Raw genomic sequence first — 17384 nt, 5'->3', positions numbered from 1 at the left:
GTGAATGATGGAACTTCATGTGTGAGAATCATAATATGGGGGGGAATCATACTATGACATGTCCACAAAGTCTATAGGTGTAACCTGAGATTGATTGTGTCGATTTGTTCGTTTGAATCTGGAAACATTACTCCCAATCAAAGGTGTTTTGCATCTTTTGGATGTTGCCCTTTCATTCAAGCATGTTGCGCTTCAGCGGGCTGTCCCAACTCAGCGCTCAAAAACATCAGAGGACATGTAGATGAGTAAGCAACGTCAAATGGCTCCTCCGTAGACATTATAGTCACAGAACATGTGATATGGTTTTGGAATAATATTGTGCGCTTGTATAGGACGAAAGTTTTCAATGTAATGGTTGAAGTTTATAGCTAAGTTTTTAGCTTTTTTGTAATAAAAGTGTATACAATTTCAATGTATAACATTGATACAGGACAGAATAACAAATATAAAAATACTTAAAGCAATATAGGTTTTGCTTTAAGGCTTTTCCTGTGCCTGTTCTCTCCAGGTGGGAATGAGGAATCTGAGCTGTACGACCTGCAGACGGCCAGGGAGTGGTCTGACGAAGAAGATGGGGGTCCGGAGGATGATGATGGTGGAGCTTCATCCCCCTCCATTTGGGGGACCCCGAGACAGAACTCCTTCGAGCCCACCTTCTCCTACATCGCCATCGCCGAGGCAGAGGCAGGCGGATCCTCACGACATCATCGTGACTCATCGTCAGGGAGCCGGCGGAGGAGCGGGGCCAGGGGAGGCCGCACCTCCCTGAGCCGCACGGACACCGTGGAAATGCTCCTCCCCCTGGACTCCCCCGACGTGGAGTGGGACCCCCACGCCTTCCTCGCCCGAGAGGAGGAGGAGGAGGAGAGGGAGCAGGAGGAAAGGGAAAGGGAGGTCCACAGACAGACTGAGACGGTCTATGCATCTCTCCTAGATACTGAGATTGAACCTCAGGAGAGGGACACAGAGACCCAGAGAGGGGAGACAGAGCCCCTGGAGCCCCGGCACTACAGTCCCTCAGACAGCCACCAGGGTGAGCCCACTATGGGGCAGTGGGGATGGGGTGGGGCTATCTAGATGGAGGGTAGATGGGATCAGGGTAGATATATATACCTGCATGGCGCTACATGGAGCTACAGATAAAAGCAGAAGCTACTGCATCTTTTCAGGCTTTCTAGCCATTGTAACATGGCTTACACACAACACAACCGAGTTGAGCTAATACTGTGTGTGTGTGTGTGTGTGTGTGTGTGTGTGTGTGTGTGTGTGTGTGTGTGTGTGTGTGTGTGTGTGTGTGTGTGTGTGTGTGTGTGTGTGTGTGTGTGTGTGTGTGTGTGTGTGTGTGTGTGTGTGTGTGTGTGTGCGTGCGTGCGTGCGTGCGTGTGTGTGTGTGTGTGTGTGTGTGTGTGTGTGTGTGTGTGTGTGTGAGTGACACACCATGACCACAGACGAAGTCAGATACCACTGTGCTTTAGACTCCCTGGACAGCATGCTCTCTCCTGTTCTGTAGGGTCAGAATGAGCGCGTTTGGTTATACGATTTCTAAATCACTCTTCATTGTAAAGTAGGTGAGGCTAAATAATGACATCGTTAGATAAATTACACTTCTAGTTAATCTAATGCAACTTGGTTGCAGACTAACTTGATGCTGGGTGATGACATCATCACAATGACCTTGTGTTCTGTTTCTCAGCGGCATCCCCGCCCCCTGAGCCTGAGTCCCTCGTAACCATGGAAACCACCGTCACACTGCTCACGGCTGTGCGACCAAGAGGCGGCCTCAACGATGACGTGCCATCCACTTCCTCCACCTCCATTGGTCGAAACACTCAGGAAGAGCTGGTCAGCGAACAGTGGTTTTCAGCGTTCAACCTATCAGGCTCCGCAATATGCATCCACGTAGCAGGTAACGTTTGTAGCACATCTTGTCTATTTTTATGTGACTTTCCTATCTTGGATCAACCTTTTACATTTTGAACATCTACCATCCCCTGCCTTTGCCCAAATCAATCTATTTGACTTCTACTACATTATCTTACGTCACATAGCAAGTCTGCACTGATAGTTCATGGCAACGCGGTTGTGTTAGAATGACGCCATCTGTCGGAAGACAATGACCCCTACCCTGATACCTCACTCCCAACCCCTTCCTCGATACGTTGCTGAGAGCACAAAGCCTTCCTCAATCAATCCTTTTCAAACCATACTGAAAATAAAGAAAAACCTCTCACTGCTTGAGTAACACGGACCCTGGAATGTATTCCACTGTGAGCCCTGAGTGTTCCATTGTGTCTCCATGACAACATTCCCTTGGGATTCCGAGGGCTAATGGGCTAATTGCGAGAAAAAAAATCTGTCTGTTTTCCTGGTTTGTCTGTACGTATGTCTGCTCGGACATACACGCTGACACCCCAATCTTTCCACATCCCTTGGATCACTATACACATGATAAAGAGAATGTTAGGACAGGGCAGTGAAGGAGAGAGAGAGGAAATGTCTTTATTCTTTTGGAACTTTCATGGGTAATGTTACCTGGTAATTTTTTATTGTTTATTTCAATTTTGTTTATTATCTATTTCGCGTGCTTTGGCGATGTAAACATATGTTTCCCATGCCAATAAAGCCCCTTAAATTGAAATTGAGAGAGAGAGAGAGAGAGAGAGAGAGAGACCAACCAACCAAGATTTCACAAAATGGGACAAACACCAAATTGAGACTCTGCATGCAGAATTCTGCAAAAATATCCTCCGTGTACAACGTAGAACACCAAATAATGCATGCAGAGCAGAATTAGGCCGATACCCACTAATTATCAAAATCCAGAAAAGAGACGTTAAATTCTACAACCACCTAAAAGGAAGCGATTCCCAAACCTTCCATAACAAAGCCATCACCTACAGAGAGATGAACCTGGAGAAGAGTCCCCTAAGCAAGCTGGTCCTAGGGCTCTGTTCACAAACACAAACACACCCCACAGAGCCCCAGGACAACAGCACAATTAGACCCAACCAAATCATGAGAAAACCAAAAGATAATTACTTGACACATTGGAAAGAATTAACAAAAAACAGAGCAAACTAGAATGCTATTTGGCCCTAAACAGAGAGTACACAGTGGCAGAAAACCTGACCACTGTGACTGACCCAAACTTAAGGAAAGCTTTGACTATGTACAGACTCAGTGAGCATAGCCTTGCTATTGAGAAAGGCCGCCGTAGGCAGACATGGCTCTCAAGAGAAGACAGGCTATGTGCTCACTGCCCACAAAATGAGGTGGAAACTGAGCTGCACTTCCTAACCTCCTGCCCAATGTATGACCATATTAGAGAGACATATTTCCCTCAGATTACACAGATCCACAAAGAATTCGAAAACAAATCCAATTTTGATAAACTCCCATATCTACTGGGTGAAATTCCACAGTGTGCCATCACAGCAGCAAGATTTGTGACCTGTTGCCACAAGAAAAGGGCAACCAGTGAAGAACAAACACCATTGTAAATACAACCCATATTTATGCTTATTTATTTTAACTTGTGTGCTTTAACCATTTGTACATTGTTACAACACTGTATATATATAATATGACATTTGTAATGTCTTTTTTGTTTTGAAACTTCTGTATGTGTAATGTTTACTGTTAATTTGTATTGTTTATTTCACTTTTGTATATTATCTACCTCACTTGCTTTGGCAATGTTAACACATGTTTCCCATGCCAATAAAGCCCCTTGAATTGAATTGAATTGAATTGAGAGAGAGAGAGAGAGAGAGAGAGAGAGAGAGAGAGAGAGAGAGAGAGAGAGAGAGAGAGAGAGAGAGAGAGAGAGAGAGAGAGAGAGAGAGAGAGAGAGAGAGAGAGAGAGAGAGAGAGAGAGAGAGAGAGAGAGAGAGAGAGAGAGAGAGAGAGAGAGAGAGAGAGAGAGAGAGAAAGGGTGAGACAGATGAAATCTATCTTCTCTGGACTGCATGGTCGATATGGATCACTCTTTAAGGGGGGCGCCACTCAATATGGACCTCTGGCATATCTTCCAATCTTATTATAGTGGGTGAACTGGGGGGTGGCTGGCCCAGGGGCTGGGTGGACTGGGGGCTGGGTGTACTGTACTGTCCACTCCCCCTCACACTGACCCTGGGTGATTAATGGCTGGTCAAGCTGTTGAGAGGCTTTAAGGGTTTCTAGATATCATGTAAAGCAAACCATCTGGTTTCTGTATCAGAATGGGGCTGAATGCGTCAGAAAATGTTTAACTCCCCATGTTTATTGTGAGGTTGGACTAGCCGGTTACAGGTTAGCCTGTACAGGTTAGCTGTTACAGGTTAGCTGCCCCCTACCCTACTAGGGTAGGGGGCAGCATTCAGAATTTTGGATGAAAAGCGTGCCCAAAGTAAACTGCCTGCTACTCAGGTCCAGAAGCTAGGATATGCATATAATTGGTAGATTTGGATAGAAAACACTCTAAAGTTTCCAAAACTGTTAAGTATAACAGAACTGTGAGTATAACAGAGCTGATATGGCATGCGAAAACCTGAGGAAAATCCATCCAGGTAGTGCTATAATTTTGAAATGCCTGTTTTTCCATTGAAAGCCTATCCACCATACAAAGACTTATGACCTAGTTCACGATCCTTATGGCTTCCACTACATGTGGCCAGTCTTTAGCCATTGTTTCAGGCTTTTACCACTTTTAATGAGAGGACAGTGGAAATTTCCAGACATGTGTCCTGCGCGTGACCAGGAGCGTGCCTTTCTTGTTTTTCCTTTTCTATTGACAAAGCTATTGTCCAGTTGAAATATGATCAATTATTTATGGCAAAAAACAACCTGAGGATTGATTATAAACATCGTTTGACATGTTTCTACGAGCTTTTATTGTACTTATTAGATTTTTCGTCTGTCTTTTGTGACCGCGCTTTGTTCCAATGGATTATTGAACAAAACGCGCTAACAAAACAGAGGTTTTTGGATATAAAGAGGGACTTTATCGCAACAAAACAAACATTTATTGGGTAACTGGGAGTCTTGCGAGTGTAACCATATGAAGATCATCAAAGGTAAGTGATGAATTTTGTCGCTATTCGCTATTTATCACTTGTATGTTTCATGAATTTTTATAATGAGTATTTCTGTTTTTGAATTTGGCGCTCTGCGCCCCACACGGTAGCGTCCCACACCCCCTAGAGATTAGACTACCGCTATGCGCATCTGAAATATATGAGGCTATTTGAGCTATCGTCTGCACTCTTACAAAAAAAGGTGCTATCTAGAACCTGAAAGGGTTCTTCGGCTGTCCCCATAGGAGAACCCTTTGAACAACCCTTTTTTGTTCTGGGTAGAACCCTTTCCACAGAGGGGTCTACTTGGAACAAAAAAGGGTTGTCCTATGAGGACAGTCGAAGAACCCTTTCTAAGAGTGTGTACTTACCGGTAACACGGTACCCTATGGATGTCACAATAATGTGCATTTACTTCTATACCTGCTCCTTTGTTAGCTGTTGTCTGTTCTGTCTCTGCTTACATAAGTGTTTTGTGTAAATCTCTGTCTGTGTCCATGTCCGTTTCCGTATGAGTGTTTTTCTCTGAATGGGTTTGTGTGTCTGTCATCTTTGTCTGTGGTTATGTCTCTGGGTCTCTAGTGGTTTTGTATGTTCTCTATGTTATCCAGCTATGGCTATCTATGTGTATACCAACATGTTTCTCTGTCTCAAGGTTTGTTTGTCTCTGTACGTACATGTACTAAATGTGTGAATAAGTGAATGTATTGGGTATCTATCTGTCTATCTACATTGGAGTCTCCATGAGTCTTGAGGGGGCGGGCCCTATTGGGCAGATTATTTTGGGCTGAAAGGTCTCTGTACTGCTGACGGGGAAGGGGAGGCCAAAAACAGCTCAGAGTGGCAGAGAGTGAGCAGGGGGACTGCGAGAGAGTCAAAGAGAGAGAAGGGGGATCGCCTGAGCAGCAACCAAAATGGCCAACATTAATGGTAAGACCCTGGGCTCTGAGAGACAAGATGGAGACAATATGAGACGGTGGCAGTCGACACACTGAGATCTATCAGTGAATTGACTAGGCGGGGAGGCAAGGGACCTATTGAATGGGCAAAGCAGTGTCTCGTTTCGCCCTGATCTTCACCGGCAAGATCAGGGCGCAGTTAGAGTTACAGTACCTATCTTCCTCAGCCACAGGGGCGCTTCCACATATAGGGACTGACTGTCTGTCCACTGCAGAGCCATGCATTTAGTGACCGTGTGTTTGGAGAGGAGTCTGAACGTCAGGAGACCAGCTACAGCCAGGGCTGTCTTTGGGGGATTTTGACCACTCACTGACCAAGAGTGTTTGAGACCGTACCAACTGTGCAGAGTTGTGTGTGCCTGCCTGCTTAGTGATGGGACTAGTATCGCAATGTTTTTTTCCATGGCAAAAATGAAACTTTTTGGTCCTTTAAAAATCTGCTCATCCCTAGAGGTGACCATCCAGAGTTGTGTTATAGCTTGTTACAGCATGTAGGTGCCATCTGTGTGGTTGTTTTTGTATGTAAGAGGCTAGTAGCGTGATCAGCTGATCTGTGCCTCCATCTGACAGGGTTACCTCTTGGGGCAGCAAGGTTGGCAGCAGGGTTGGAAGAGCCAAGGTGTTTCACAGGGTTACTCTGGGACTTCCCGCATGCACCGTAGTGTTTAAAATGGCTGGGTGGTGGTTTTAGTTGTGGTGGTAAGTAATGCCAGGTCCGGCTGTGAATTGGTTGACTGGTAATGTATCATGTTGAAGTAACGATTGAGTCATTCACGGTCAGGCAGTCAGTGCTCAGCTCTGTGGAGTGCTGCATTGGCACAGATAGAGAGGTTTCACTGAGATTATGGCAAATGCAGCTTTCAATTTGATCTGTGGTCACATGTGTGTGTGTGTGTGTGTGTGTGTGTGTGTTCCTGAACTTCTTGTTTACCTTTAATATCAGTGGAACACTCTTGTCGTGTGTGTGTGTAGTGTGTAGTGTGAGATAGAGAGGGGGGCATTAAACCATGACTATTTGTGTGTGAGATAATTAAAGCCTTTTCAATCGGTGTGTGTGTGTGTGTGTGTGTGTGTGTGTGTGTGTGTGTGTGTGTGTGTGTGTGTGTGTGTGTGTGTGTGTGTGTGTGTGTGTGTGTGTGTGTGTGTGTGTGTGTGTGTGTGTGTGTGTATTCCCCCTTCCCCGCTTCATGTTGTCTGTACTCTTCTCAGAGAGTTCATTATATCACTATATTAACATCAACCAATACATTCATGGCTTAGTATAGAGTCAACCTATTGGACCGTCACATGAGGGGTTTGTTTTGCCCCGGCGTTAGTGTAACTTGCTGTGGTATGTCTTCCTTTTCTTCGTGCATTGAACGGTCTTACCATGTGCTGGTCATTGTCGCAAAGTGCCAACACATCAAAGAGGGCTGTATGCTACACTTCCACCTGTTGGGACAATGGACAGGTGTGTGTGTGCTGGAGGCTTTGTGGGTATTAACAGTCTGTGGTAATGTTTATAAATAGTCCTCCTGCTGGTCAGATATATCAGTGCACTCTATTCTAATTCCCAGGCTCACTCATACACTGATAGCCATGGAGTAATGACCACATGCCTTTGTCACTACAGTTTATCACGTCCGAGGGTTAGCGAGCTGCTGGTGTTCAGCTTCATTACACTGTGCTATCAGTGTTTTGGCTGTAATGTTTCTTTTGTTTGGAGCTACTTTTACATATTCCATGGAGGGATTAAGCCAGGGGAGCCTCCATTTTGGCACTGAGAGGGCCCAGTCGCAGCGGCTCCAGTTGCTGGGTGACTGATCGAGGGAGACGGACAGGGTGCAGAGAAGGGGTGGTAGCGGGCTTGAAGACTGTCAACAGGTGCTCTCCGAGGCAACATTTAAATTCAGGGGGCCTGCTCCCTCCCTCCTCTTTTCTCTTCTCTCTCCCTTCCTCTGTACAAGGGGTGGGCAATACCAGTCCACCGAGGGCCTGATTGGTGTCACAGTTTTGCCCCAGCTAACACACCTGACTCCAATAATCACCTAATCATGATCTTCAGTTTAGAATGCAATTTGATTAATCAGCTGTGTTTGATAAGGATGGATAAAAAGTGGGACACCAATCAGGCCCTTGAGGACTGGAGTTGCCCACCCCTGCTCTATACAGAGTGCAGGCTATATTAAGCCCAGGTTCTCCCCCTGCTCCTGTGTGTGTTTTCTCTCTGCCTGGTGATCACTGTCCCTCTGCTCCGCCTCTGCACAGCTGAAAGGCCTTCTGGCCCACTGAACACTGGAGAGTCAGAGACAAACAGGGACTGACTGGCTGGTGATGCTGTGGGGATTTTGTAGAAAGCAAATAGGAAGGAACAGTGAGGAGGAGAGACTTGCAGCTGTGACTGACCTTGCTGCCTTTAGCGACCATCTAAAATAGAGGAAGTGTCAAATGCATGGGCTTGTCCCCTCCCCCACCCTGCTTCAATGAAGACTCCTTGAATCCATGTTAGCTTCCCCTCTGTTCCTCATTGGTTTATACGTGACGAGAACATGTAGACTTTGAAACGTTCTTATTTCTCCACCTTTTCTCCCTCTCTTGTCAATTCCCCTCCCCATCCCTCTGTTACCATCTATTCTTCTCTGCCTCCTCTGCTCTCCCCTCCTCTCCTCCTCCTCCTCAGTGATGGATCTGATCTACTGGAAGGACACAGAGCGTACAGGCATGGTATTCACAGGGCTGGTGGTTGGCCTGTTGTCCTTGTTCCAGCTCAGCATCATCACAGTCGTCTCCACCATCTCCCTGGGCGTCATGTGCTTCACCGTCTCAGTCAGCATCTACTATAAAATCCTGCAAGTGCTCAACATGGGAGACGGAGTGCACCCTTTCAAGTGAGTGACTCGCCAATCCTCCTCTTTTCTCTCATCCCCCACTCCCTTCCACTCTTGTTTGTTTCCTCTCTTCTCCAGTAATGCAGTGGGAGTGGAATTCAGGAATAGTTTCTTAATTGGCTGGATTCCCTCACCTCCCAAAATAAATCCTGCCTGGGCTCACAGTCCAGTGGGCTTGCCTTTAAAAAAACGACAGTGTGTTTTATGATTTGTTTAGGCTAACCACTGCTGTTTGACGAAAAGAGTTGAAAGACTTCATTCGTCAGGATCTGAAAGGAACGTTTTATTTGAATATCTGCGCTGATGGAAATAGAGGCATGGGACAACAAACTGTGCGTGCATCAGGGTGTGTTTGTGGCGACTATCGCTCGTTCTCTAATCAACACCCTCTTTCCTGCTTCCTTGACCCTGGACTCTATCTCCCTCTCATTCTCCATCACTCCCCCTCTAATCACTGTCTTTACTGCGCCCTCCTTTTCTACCCCCTCTCTTTCTCTCCTCAGGGCGTATCTGGATCTGGAAATGAGTTTCAGTGGGGAGCTGGCGGACCAATACACGCAGAAGGCCATCGTTACAGTCATCTCTGCTGCTAACTCACTCAAGAATCTCTTCCTGGTTGGAAACCTCTTTGACTCTCTCAAGGTGAGACTGCCTGGGTGTTGGATCTCATCGATCTTCATCTAGAATTGGCCAGAATATGACCGTGTAACTTTTTATGTGCTCCCCTTCGACGGCTCCTCTCGAGCTCGTTCGTTCACTTAAGGTTCAAGTAACTTTCTACACAAGGAAGTCCTTCAGAATGGCATAGATCTTTAGTCCCTAAAAATACGCCCTCTCTGTCTGTCTGGCTCTCTCTCTCACTCCCTCTCTTTGTCTGTCTTTTAATCTCCTTCCCTTCTCCTTGTCTTTTGAACCCTGTCCACTACCGTGTTTACAGGAGGCCATCTTGTCGTTGTGGATTTACTTCAACATTACAACATCTAGCTGTCTGGGCTCTGCTCTCTTTCATTAGAGCAGGCATCCCTCCCTCCCCTTTCTCTATCCATCTTTTTCTCTTTCTCTGTTCTGTTCTGTACTGGCATCAGCCTGCCTCCCCATTCACTGGAGATCAAATCAAAATCAAATTGTATTTGTCACATACACATGGTTAGCAGATGTTAATGCGAGTGTAGCGAAATGCTTGTGCTTCTAGTTCCGACAATGCAGTAATAACCAACGAGTAATCTAACCTAACAATTTCACAACAGCTACCTTATACACACAAGTGTAAAGGGATGAAGAATATGTACATAAAAATATATGAATGAGTGATGGTACAGAACGGCATAGGCAAGATGCAGTAGATGGTATCGAGTACAGTATATACAGATGAGATGAGTAATGTAGGGTATGTAAACATTATATTAAGTGGCATTGTTTAAAGTGGCTAGTGATACATGTATTACATGTATGGCAGCAGGCACTCAATGTTAGTGGTGGCTGTTTAACAATCTGATGGCCTTGAGATAGAAGCTGTTTTTCAGTCTCTCGGTCCCTGCTTTGATGCAGCTGTACTGACCTCGCCTTCTGGATGATAGCGGGGTGAACAGGCAGTGGCTCGGGTGGTTGTTGTCCTTGATGATCTTTATGGCCTTCCTGTGACATCGGGTGGTGTAGGTGTCCTGGAGGGCAGGTAGTTTGCCCCCGGTGATGCGTTGTGCAGACCTCACTACCCTCTGGAGAGCCTTACGGTTGTGGGCGGAGCAGTTGCCGTACCAGGCGGTGATACAGCCCGACAGGATGCTCTCGATTGTGCATCTGTAAAAGTTTGTGAGTGCTTTTGGTGACAAGCCAAATTTTTTCAGCCTCCTGAGGTTGAAGAGGCGCTGCTGCGCCTTCTTCACAACGCTGTCTGTGTGGGTGGACCAATTCAGTTTGTCCGTGATGTGTACGCCGAGGAACTTAAAACTTACTACCCTCTCCACTACTGTCCCGTCGATGTGGATAGGGGGGTGCTCCCTCTGCTGTTTCCTGAAGTCCACGATCATCTCCTTTGTTTTATTGACGTTGAGTGTGAGGTTATTTTCCTGACACCACACTCCGAGGGCCCTCACCTCCTCCCTGTAGGCCGTCTCGTCGTTGTTGGTAATCAAGCCTACCACTGTAGTGTCGTCGAGATGACGACGTTGTCATGCCCACCGTCGCCAAATGACAAATGACGACTGTGTTTCCTAACAACACCACTATCAGAAACAGCTGCTGTCATACCCACAACTCACTGTGGTTCATATGACTGTGATAATCATGTACATACGGTCCTGCAGCTTTAAATGTGTCCTTGTTTTCGGTCGCATCGGAGTGTGACGCAAGCAAACTAGCAGCAAGCACAATTGTGAGTTTGTAGAACTTCGGGTTTTGTATTCAATTTGCATTGCGAACGATACAGAAAAAACGTGTGGTATTGTAAGGGTAACAATAAGAAAGCAGTGCGACTGTATCTTCCCTTTACAAGCGTCCGTGAGTCCTCTCTAAGCATTGCAGTGGTGTCACTTTTTATGGAGGCTAAAACAACATAGTACTCATGCAAAGGTTACTTTTAACAGTTTGCCGAGGCTATACAAAGGCTCTTGTCCTTTCCTTCTCCCCATCCTATGTATGTGTTTCATACAGAACAGGAAAAAGGTGCTATCTAGAACCTTAAAGGGTTCTTCGGCTGTCCCCGTAGGATAACCCTTTGAAGAAACCTTTTCGGTTGCAGGTAGAACCCTTCTGTGTTCCATGTAGAACCTTTTCTACAGAGGGTCCTGACATATCGGTGAAGCATGTTCCCTTGTCATAGTAAGGCAATATATACAGCACATGTTGTATGCTTGCAAACTTTGGCTAGTAACAACATCTAAAGCTTAATTCCTAGCGTTTCTGCTAGAAACCTTCCTTTTAAACTTCATTCATTTTGTCTCCAGTTTACCAGGAAAGTAGAACTAAAACATTGGCTCATTGAATCGACAACAGTCGTATTGGTTGCACCATAATGCTTCAGGGTTAGATGTAAATTTACAGCAGGAGTACTTAGTGTGACTTATCTCGGTTAGTGAGAGCCAGTGTGACTGTGCCACGTAGCCTTGAGCCTGAGCCCCAGAGTCCCGCGGTCTCAACCCTGACCTGGCCGGTATGTGACATGGGACACAGGTGGCTGTTCACCCAGTTACAGGGTACGAGAGGAGTTTCGTCTTCTCTGAGAGGGGGGTGTCCCGTTTCAGGATGGGGGTATGGGCCCTAAGTGACAACCCACTGAGCTATATTACACCAACTCCAGAAGGGTTATGGCGGATGATCTGGGACATATGTACTCATTCATTTGTCAGGGACCATGTGCAATTTTAACATATAATGCATGCATTCATTTACATATTACATTTTAGTCATTTAGCAGACGCGCTTATCCAGAGTGACTTACAGTTAGTGCTTTCATCTTAAGATAGCTAGGTGGGACAACCACCCATACGTAAAATGTATGCATGCATGACTAAGTTGCAATGGCTAAAATCGTCTGCTAAATATATTTGTATTTAGTACATTCAATTGTGTATGTGGAGCTCACTGTGTGTTTCCTTCCGTTCTTCTCAGCTCCTGGCTCTGATGTACCTGGTGACTTTCCTGGGAGACCTGTGTAACGGCCTTACAGTGCTCATCATTGGTGAGGATCACAGACACCGTTAGAATCAGCATTTGAATAACTTTACTGTCTTGCCATTCAATAATTATGATGGCCATTTGTCCTGTGGAGACGGATACCGTCGGTTAACGAATGCTGACATTGTCGCAGGTTGTACTTCTAGTATTTCAGTTGAAGACAGCGCTTACTGTATATTGTTTAATTTTAATAAAAGGGTGTGCCATGTTGTTAGTCTGAAGAAGCTATATACTCAATCAGAAAGCTCAACACATGCTCACTCCTCCCTTTCTGTCTTCTTCTCCAGCTGTGATCACTCTCTTCTCTCTACCGTTGTTCTACAGACAGCACCAGGTAAAATCTCACTCACGCTGCTGACAACTGCTCTCCTGATTAATTCAGCAAAATAAGGTACTTCTGTCAGTTGTTCAAATGAAGTGTGTTTCTCACCCATACCTCTTTTGATGTTCCAGGCAAAAGTGGACAGCTTCTTTGCAGGAATTCAGGCAAAGGTTGACAACGTCAAGGACATGTGAGTATGGCGCCATCTTATGGCACAATAGTGGAATGAAACATTCCTCTTTCCTTCCTGTAGTTTTCCATTGCAGCTCTGCAGACCCTGAGCTGAATTCTGAATCACTGTGACGTTTACTAAATTTGTAATGGCTGGCAGTATTTGTAGAAATGGTATGGAAAAAGCATATCACCTTTGTCAATGACCAATGTAAATGAGATCATGTGATATTGACCCCTCTCTTTAATACAGTCTCCACAGAATTGCCCAAGGTGGTGGCCCCGCCCCTGACCCAACCCCTGGCGGTGCGAAGCCCAAAACGCAATGAAGAGTCATGGCGGACAGGACAGGAGGATGAGGAGCAGAGAAGAGGAGGAGTTACAGGCTGTCACTCAGATGTCTTACTCAGCAGTCTGCTCAGAGCTCCAGAAGGCGGAGCTTCTGAGATTGGGCAGGTTGTGTGGGGAGTCGAAGCATGGGGGTTGGGACATGATGATACTGTATGGTGGGATAGGGTAGGTTGCTACTGGGTGAGGATGAGGAAACGGGAGTGATATCTGGACGGGAGTTGTTGCTGTTTTGAAGGAAGATTTAAGACACAACTCATGATTGTTGGTACAGTGTTAAACGACCGACATGGGTGATTGTGGCTTGAATGGTACCGGCAGCTGCAGTCCAGTAAAATAATACGACTGATTGGAACCTCCGATTCTATGAGACCTGTGGGTTTCCTTATTGACAGCTGTATATCTGAACAGAGGGAAGTTAAAAACTTCAGTATAGAGTCCAGCAGGACTGGAGTTCACCAGGAGCTAGGACAGGGTCAGAAATTGGAGTTCACCAAACCGGAGTTCATCATTATTCATAGCAGCCTAACACTTGGAATCAGGATGTGTGTGTGGTAGAGTGTGTGTGAGGGAATGATGGCACTTTTGTGCTCACGACGTGTGTGTGTGTGTGTGTACACAGTATGTGTGAGTTGACATGCAGCTCGCTGATCTGAACCTGTTACCTGAGAACTATTAAAACCACAACTGTTCTTTTCATTTCAAATGTTATGTTTCTTTTTGCCCACATGATCATCCACACAACATTTTGTGTTCATCAACGTTGAACGTCTTCCGTTCTCGTTTCAACAGTCTGTACAACCAGTGAGGTTTCTAAAATGGCCTTCAACTGTAGGATGCATCAGCGCAGTCAGAACCAGGCCTCAAAATGCATTTTCTGAATTGACATTCAAGGAGACACTGATCAAAAATGTACACAGTATGACTTTTAAAGATCCAAATATCCGTGAGAATGGAATAGGGGGAAATGCAGTTAATTAGGATTTCATCTGAGATTGAGGTAAAAGGAATCTGGGTAATACAGTACTGAGTATTGAAGGTTAAACCAGACTTCTGATGTTGGAGTATTGAAACAATTATATGAATCTCCTTCATTGCCAGCCAGAATATGGTTTGATATGACAGGCCAATTGTTATGGATACAGAGGCACGCACATGTCCTTCTGGTAATGCATCGGAAGTATTCATGCAAAGGAGTTGAAAAAATAAAAGGCTAGATGGACAATTTTAATATCTATGGAGGGGGTACTGTTACCCAAACGTTAAACCCCAATCACCCACACAGAGGGTACCTCTAGCCTAATGCACGCAAACGTAGGACGGTATGGTTGAGTCTGCCAACTGACTTTGGAATGCGACGACAAACGAGGAGCTTTGTTCCAGTGTGCCGATTTTTTATTTATTTTTATTACCTGACAAATCAATATTTCACAGGTGTTTGTATCTTTCAAATTTCAGAAGGGGAGGGAACATTTGGCCCATGTTATGGCTGAGAGTTTCGGTTTAGGGGGGTGGAGACTAGTCTTGTTAATATCTTTTTCTCATACATCTCACCCAAGAACCTAAATGAGCATTGACGCAATTACGTGAGATTTTAGTTTTGGGTTTCCGAGATTACGTCTAGCCTGAAAGGGTGTTTTGACAGCGATAACTCAATGGGTGCCTTCCTATCAACAGTCCCATTAGTGCATGAACTGAATGACTTTGCCTGGCTACCCAAACGTCCCAACAAACGACTTAAACGACGGCAGTCTCAGACCGAAGTATGTAGCGAACATAGAGCAGTGGAACAATTCCGTTGGAGTCGTCAGGGAATGAATGACTAGCTCGATAACTGCTCCTAGACGTCTTCTGTAACAAGCCATTCACGTCGGACTGAAACCAAGGCTTTTTTAGAGTCATTTCACAATTTATAATCATCATCGTCATCATTACCATTTCACAAAGAAATATTTCAGAATATGCTGCCACAGAAATGCCCACCTCACATCTATTGCCTTCAGGTCCTCACCACAGCCTGGCAGTGTGCTTTAGTAATAGTCCTAGACCTGTTTTTTAAGGGTACATTTTCCCCTGCCTTATTATTGTATGTTTTGACTGTGTGCCACAACCCTTAATTCTAAGAGTTAGAATTAACTTTATCCCAGGACATGGTTAGATGATGTGGCCTGTTCGCCAACACTTGATGTCTCCCTCCCTCCTATAGTATGTTGCACTGATCTCACTACACAGTACTAGGGATGCCGGAAGCCCACAACAGACCTGAACCCTTGGTAGATGGTGAATTGGAAGATGAGTGGTGAGATGGGTTATGGTTCGCAGGAAGACTTTATTACACGATCCCTTAGAAGAGGCAAGGACACGAGAGCAAGTCTTAACAAACCTAAAATTAAATGTCATTACTTGTATTATGCATAGACCAACATGAATAATTTTGTATGATCAAAAAACAAATGGGTATCCAAATGTTGAATCTTGCAATAATATATATATTAAACAAAATCTTGAAAAATAAATCAACATTTTGACGTGAGTCTAGTGTTTGATTCCTTTCTGCGTTTCACACCACCGTGTGTGTGTGTGTGTGTGAGAGAGAGAGAGAAGACTGAGTTTTTAATGTAAACGTTTTAAAGCTAAACTAAAAGAAAGAAAAAGAGGGAGAGCATTTTGATGACTAGCTTTTTACCACAGGGAGGCGACAAAAGCCAATGCATGTACTGCAACAGTCATACTGTGTCACAGATTAATAGTGAAGGTCTCACTCCATTATGATTGATGTTTTGAATACGACATTTACACTTGATGGACAGCCAGTTGGATACTGTGAAGTCGCCTTGACAGTGACTCTGCAGAATTTAATATGCAGATATCCACGAGGCTGAGATATCTTTAGAATTGGTAAAGGGAAACCCCGATGGTAAAATTAACCAGTAATGACGGAATCGACTGGAAATGCAGTACTGCCTGCTCAAGGCTCAAATATAGTGCTGTAGGCGACATAATTTATGGGCCTAGTCCAAACTCGACCATGGGCCTCACTGGCGTTTCAGCTTGTACTTTATTAAAAGGTCGGCACGTGACAGAAGGATATTGGGCCTTTTAAACTGGGCTTACCTTGACAAGTCTCAACATGCCCTGACCTCAAACGAGGTGTTATTAATGTGTATTAGGCCTAGTTTGTAGGCACATAGGCTTTGTCTTTTTGTTTAATCTGTTCTCAATGTAGGCCATTGAAATAATATTGCATCAGCCTAAATCTGTCAAAGGTGTGCCACACTCACTTTCAAGCATGTTGAGTAGGTAAGGGTGTCAAAGAAATGTCTCCTTTCACAACTAGCTGCTTGACAAAGCCAATTAGTCATGAACAGTTGAAGGGTAGGGCCAACATTTTTTTGTAGAATTATGTTTTGAGTTACTGGTCCTCATTTGAAATAGTTAGCAGGTAAATTCCCAAAGGAGCAATGCATGTCAAAGTTCTCCAAAGGTTGCCTTTCAAGTTTTTCTCTTCGTGTTAATCTAAAATGAATAGGAACAGGGAATGGTGGGCTACACAAATGCATGTCTATTAAGTATGTGTGTTGTTCAATATACTACATTTGAATACAGAACACCAGGGTTCTCCAATTCTGAGCAGAAAAACATTTGTATATATATATATTTGATCATTTTCGCTGTTGGACATAAAAGACTGTAAAATCCTCATTAAATCAGCACAAAGTTACTTTAATTTAGGAAATCTGTTCCCAATTTATTTATAACTATGTTCAGGCCCCGACCATCCGCTCAAGGAAAAATGTGCCCGCGGCTGAATGTAATTGGGAACCCCTGCAGTACATAAACCTACAAGAACAGGAATATGTTCATTTTGCCACTGACAGAAGGCGTGCCCATCAACTCGCTTCCTTTCAAAGCGCAGTGGTGGAGGAGGGGAGGGAATAGTCAAATCATGCTGGAAGTTATAAGGCAGACCCTCCTCCTCCAATGTCTAACA

At 44.9% G+C, this 17384-nt stretch overlaps 1 protein-coding gene across 2 annotated transcripts in view; it reads left to right on the top strand.

Annotated features, from left to right (window-relative positions):
- The window catches only part of LOC139549160 (reticulon-2-like), a 15784-nt gene extending 1692 nt beyond the window's left edge, over positions 1–14092 (top strand). The window contains exons 3-10 of one of the 2 annotated variants that reach the window (XM_071359320.1): positions 509–1033; positions 1694–1906; positions 8673–8880; positions 9384–9522; positions 12487–12556; positions 12840–12886; positions 13006–13064; positions 13299–14092. In XM_071359320.1, coding sequence (XP_071215421.1) covers positions 509–1033; positions 1694–1906; positions 8673–8880; positions 9384–9522; positions 12487–12556; positions 12840–12886; positions 13006–13064; positions 13299–13374 — 1337 coding nt within the window. In that variant the 3' untranslated portion in view covers positions 13375–14092. Of the gene's footprint in view, positions 1–508; positions 1034–1693; positions 1907–5854; positions 5985–8672; positions 8881–9383; positions 9523–12486; positions 12557–12839; positions 12887–13005; positions 13065–13298 lie in introns of those variants that run through there. The other variant, XM_071359321.1, reaches the window with a different exon arrangement.
- Positions 14093–17384: the final 3292 nt, after the last annotated feature.

Source organism: Salvelinus alpinus, chromosome 22 (assembly GCF_045679555.1).
Source record: "Salvelinus alpinus chromosome 22, SLU_Salpinus.1, whole genome shotgun sequence".
NCBI classification, from domain to species: Eukaryota; Metazoa; Chordata; class Actinopteri; order Salmoniformes; family Salmonidae; genus Salvelinus; species Salvelinus alpinus.
Note: the sequence above shows the minus strand (reverse complement) of the source record. Positions and strands in the feature narration are given on the sequence as shown.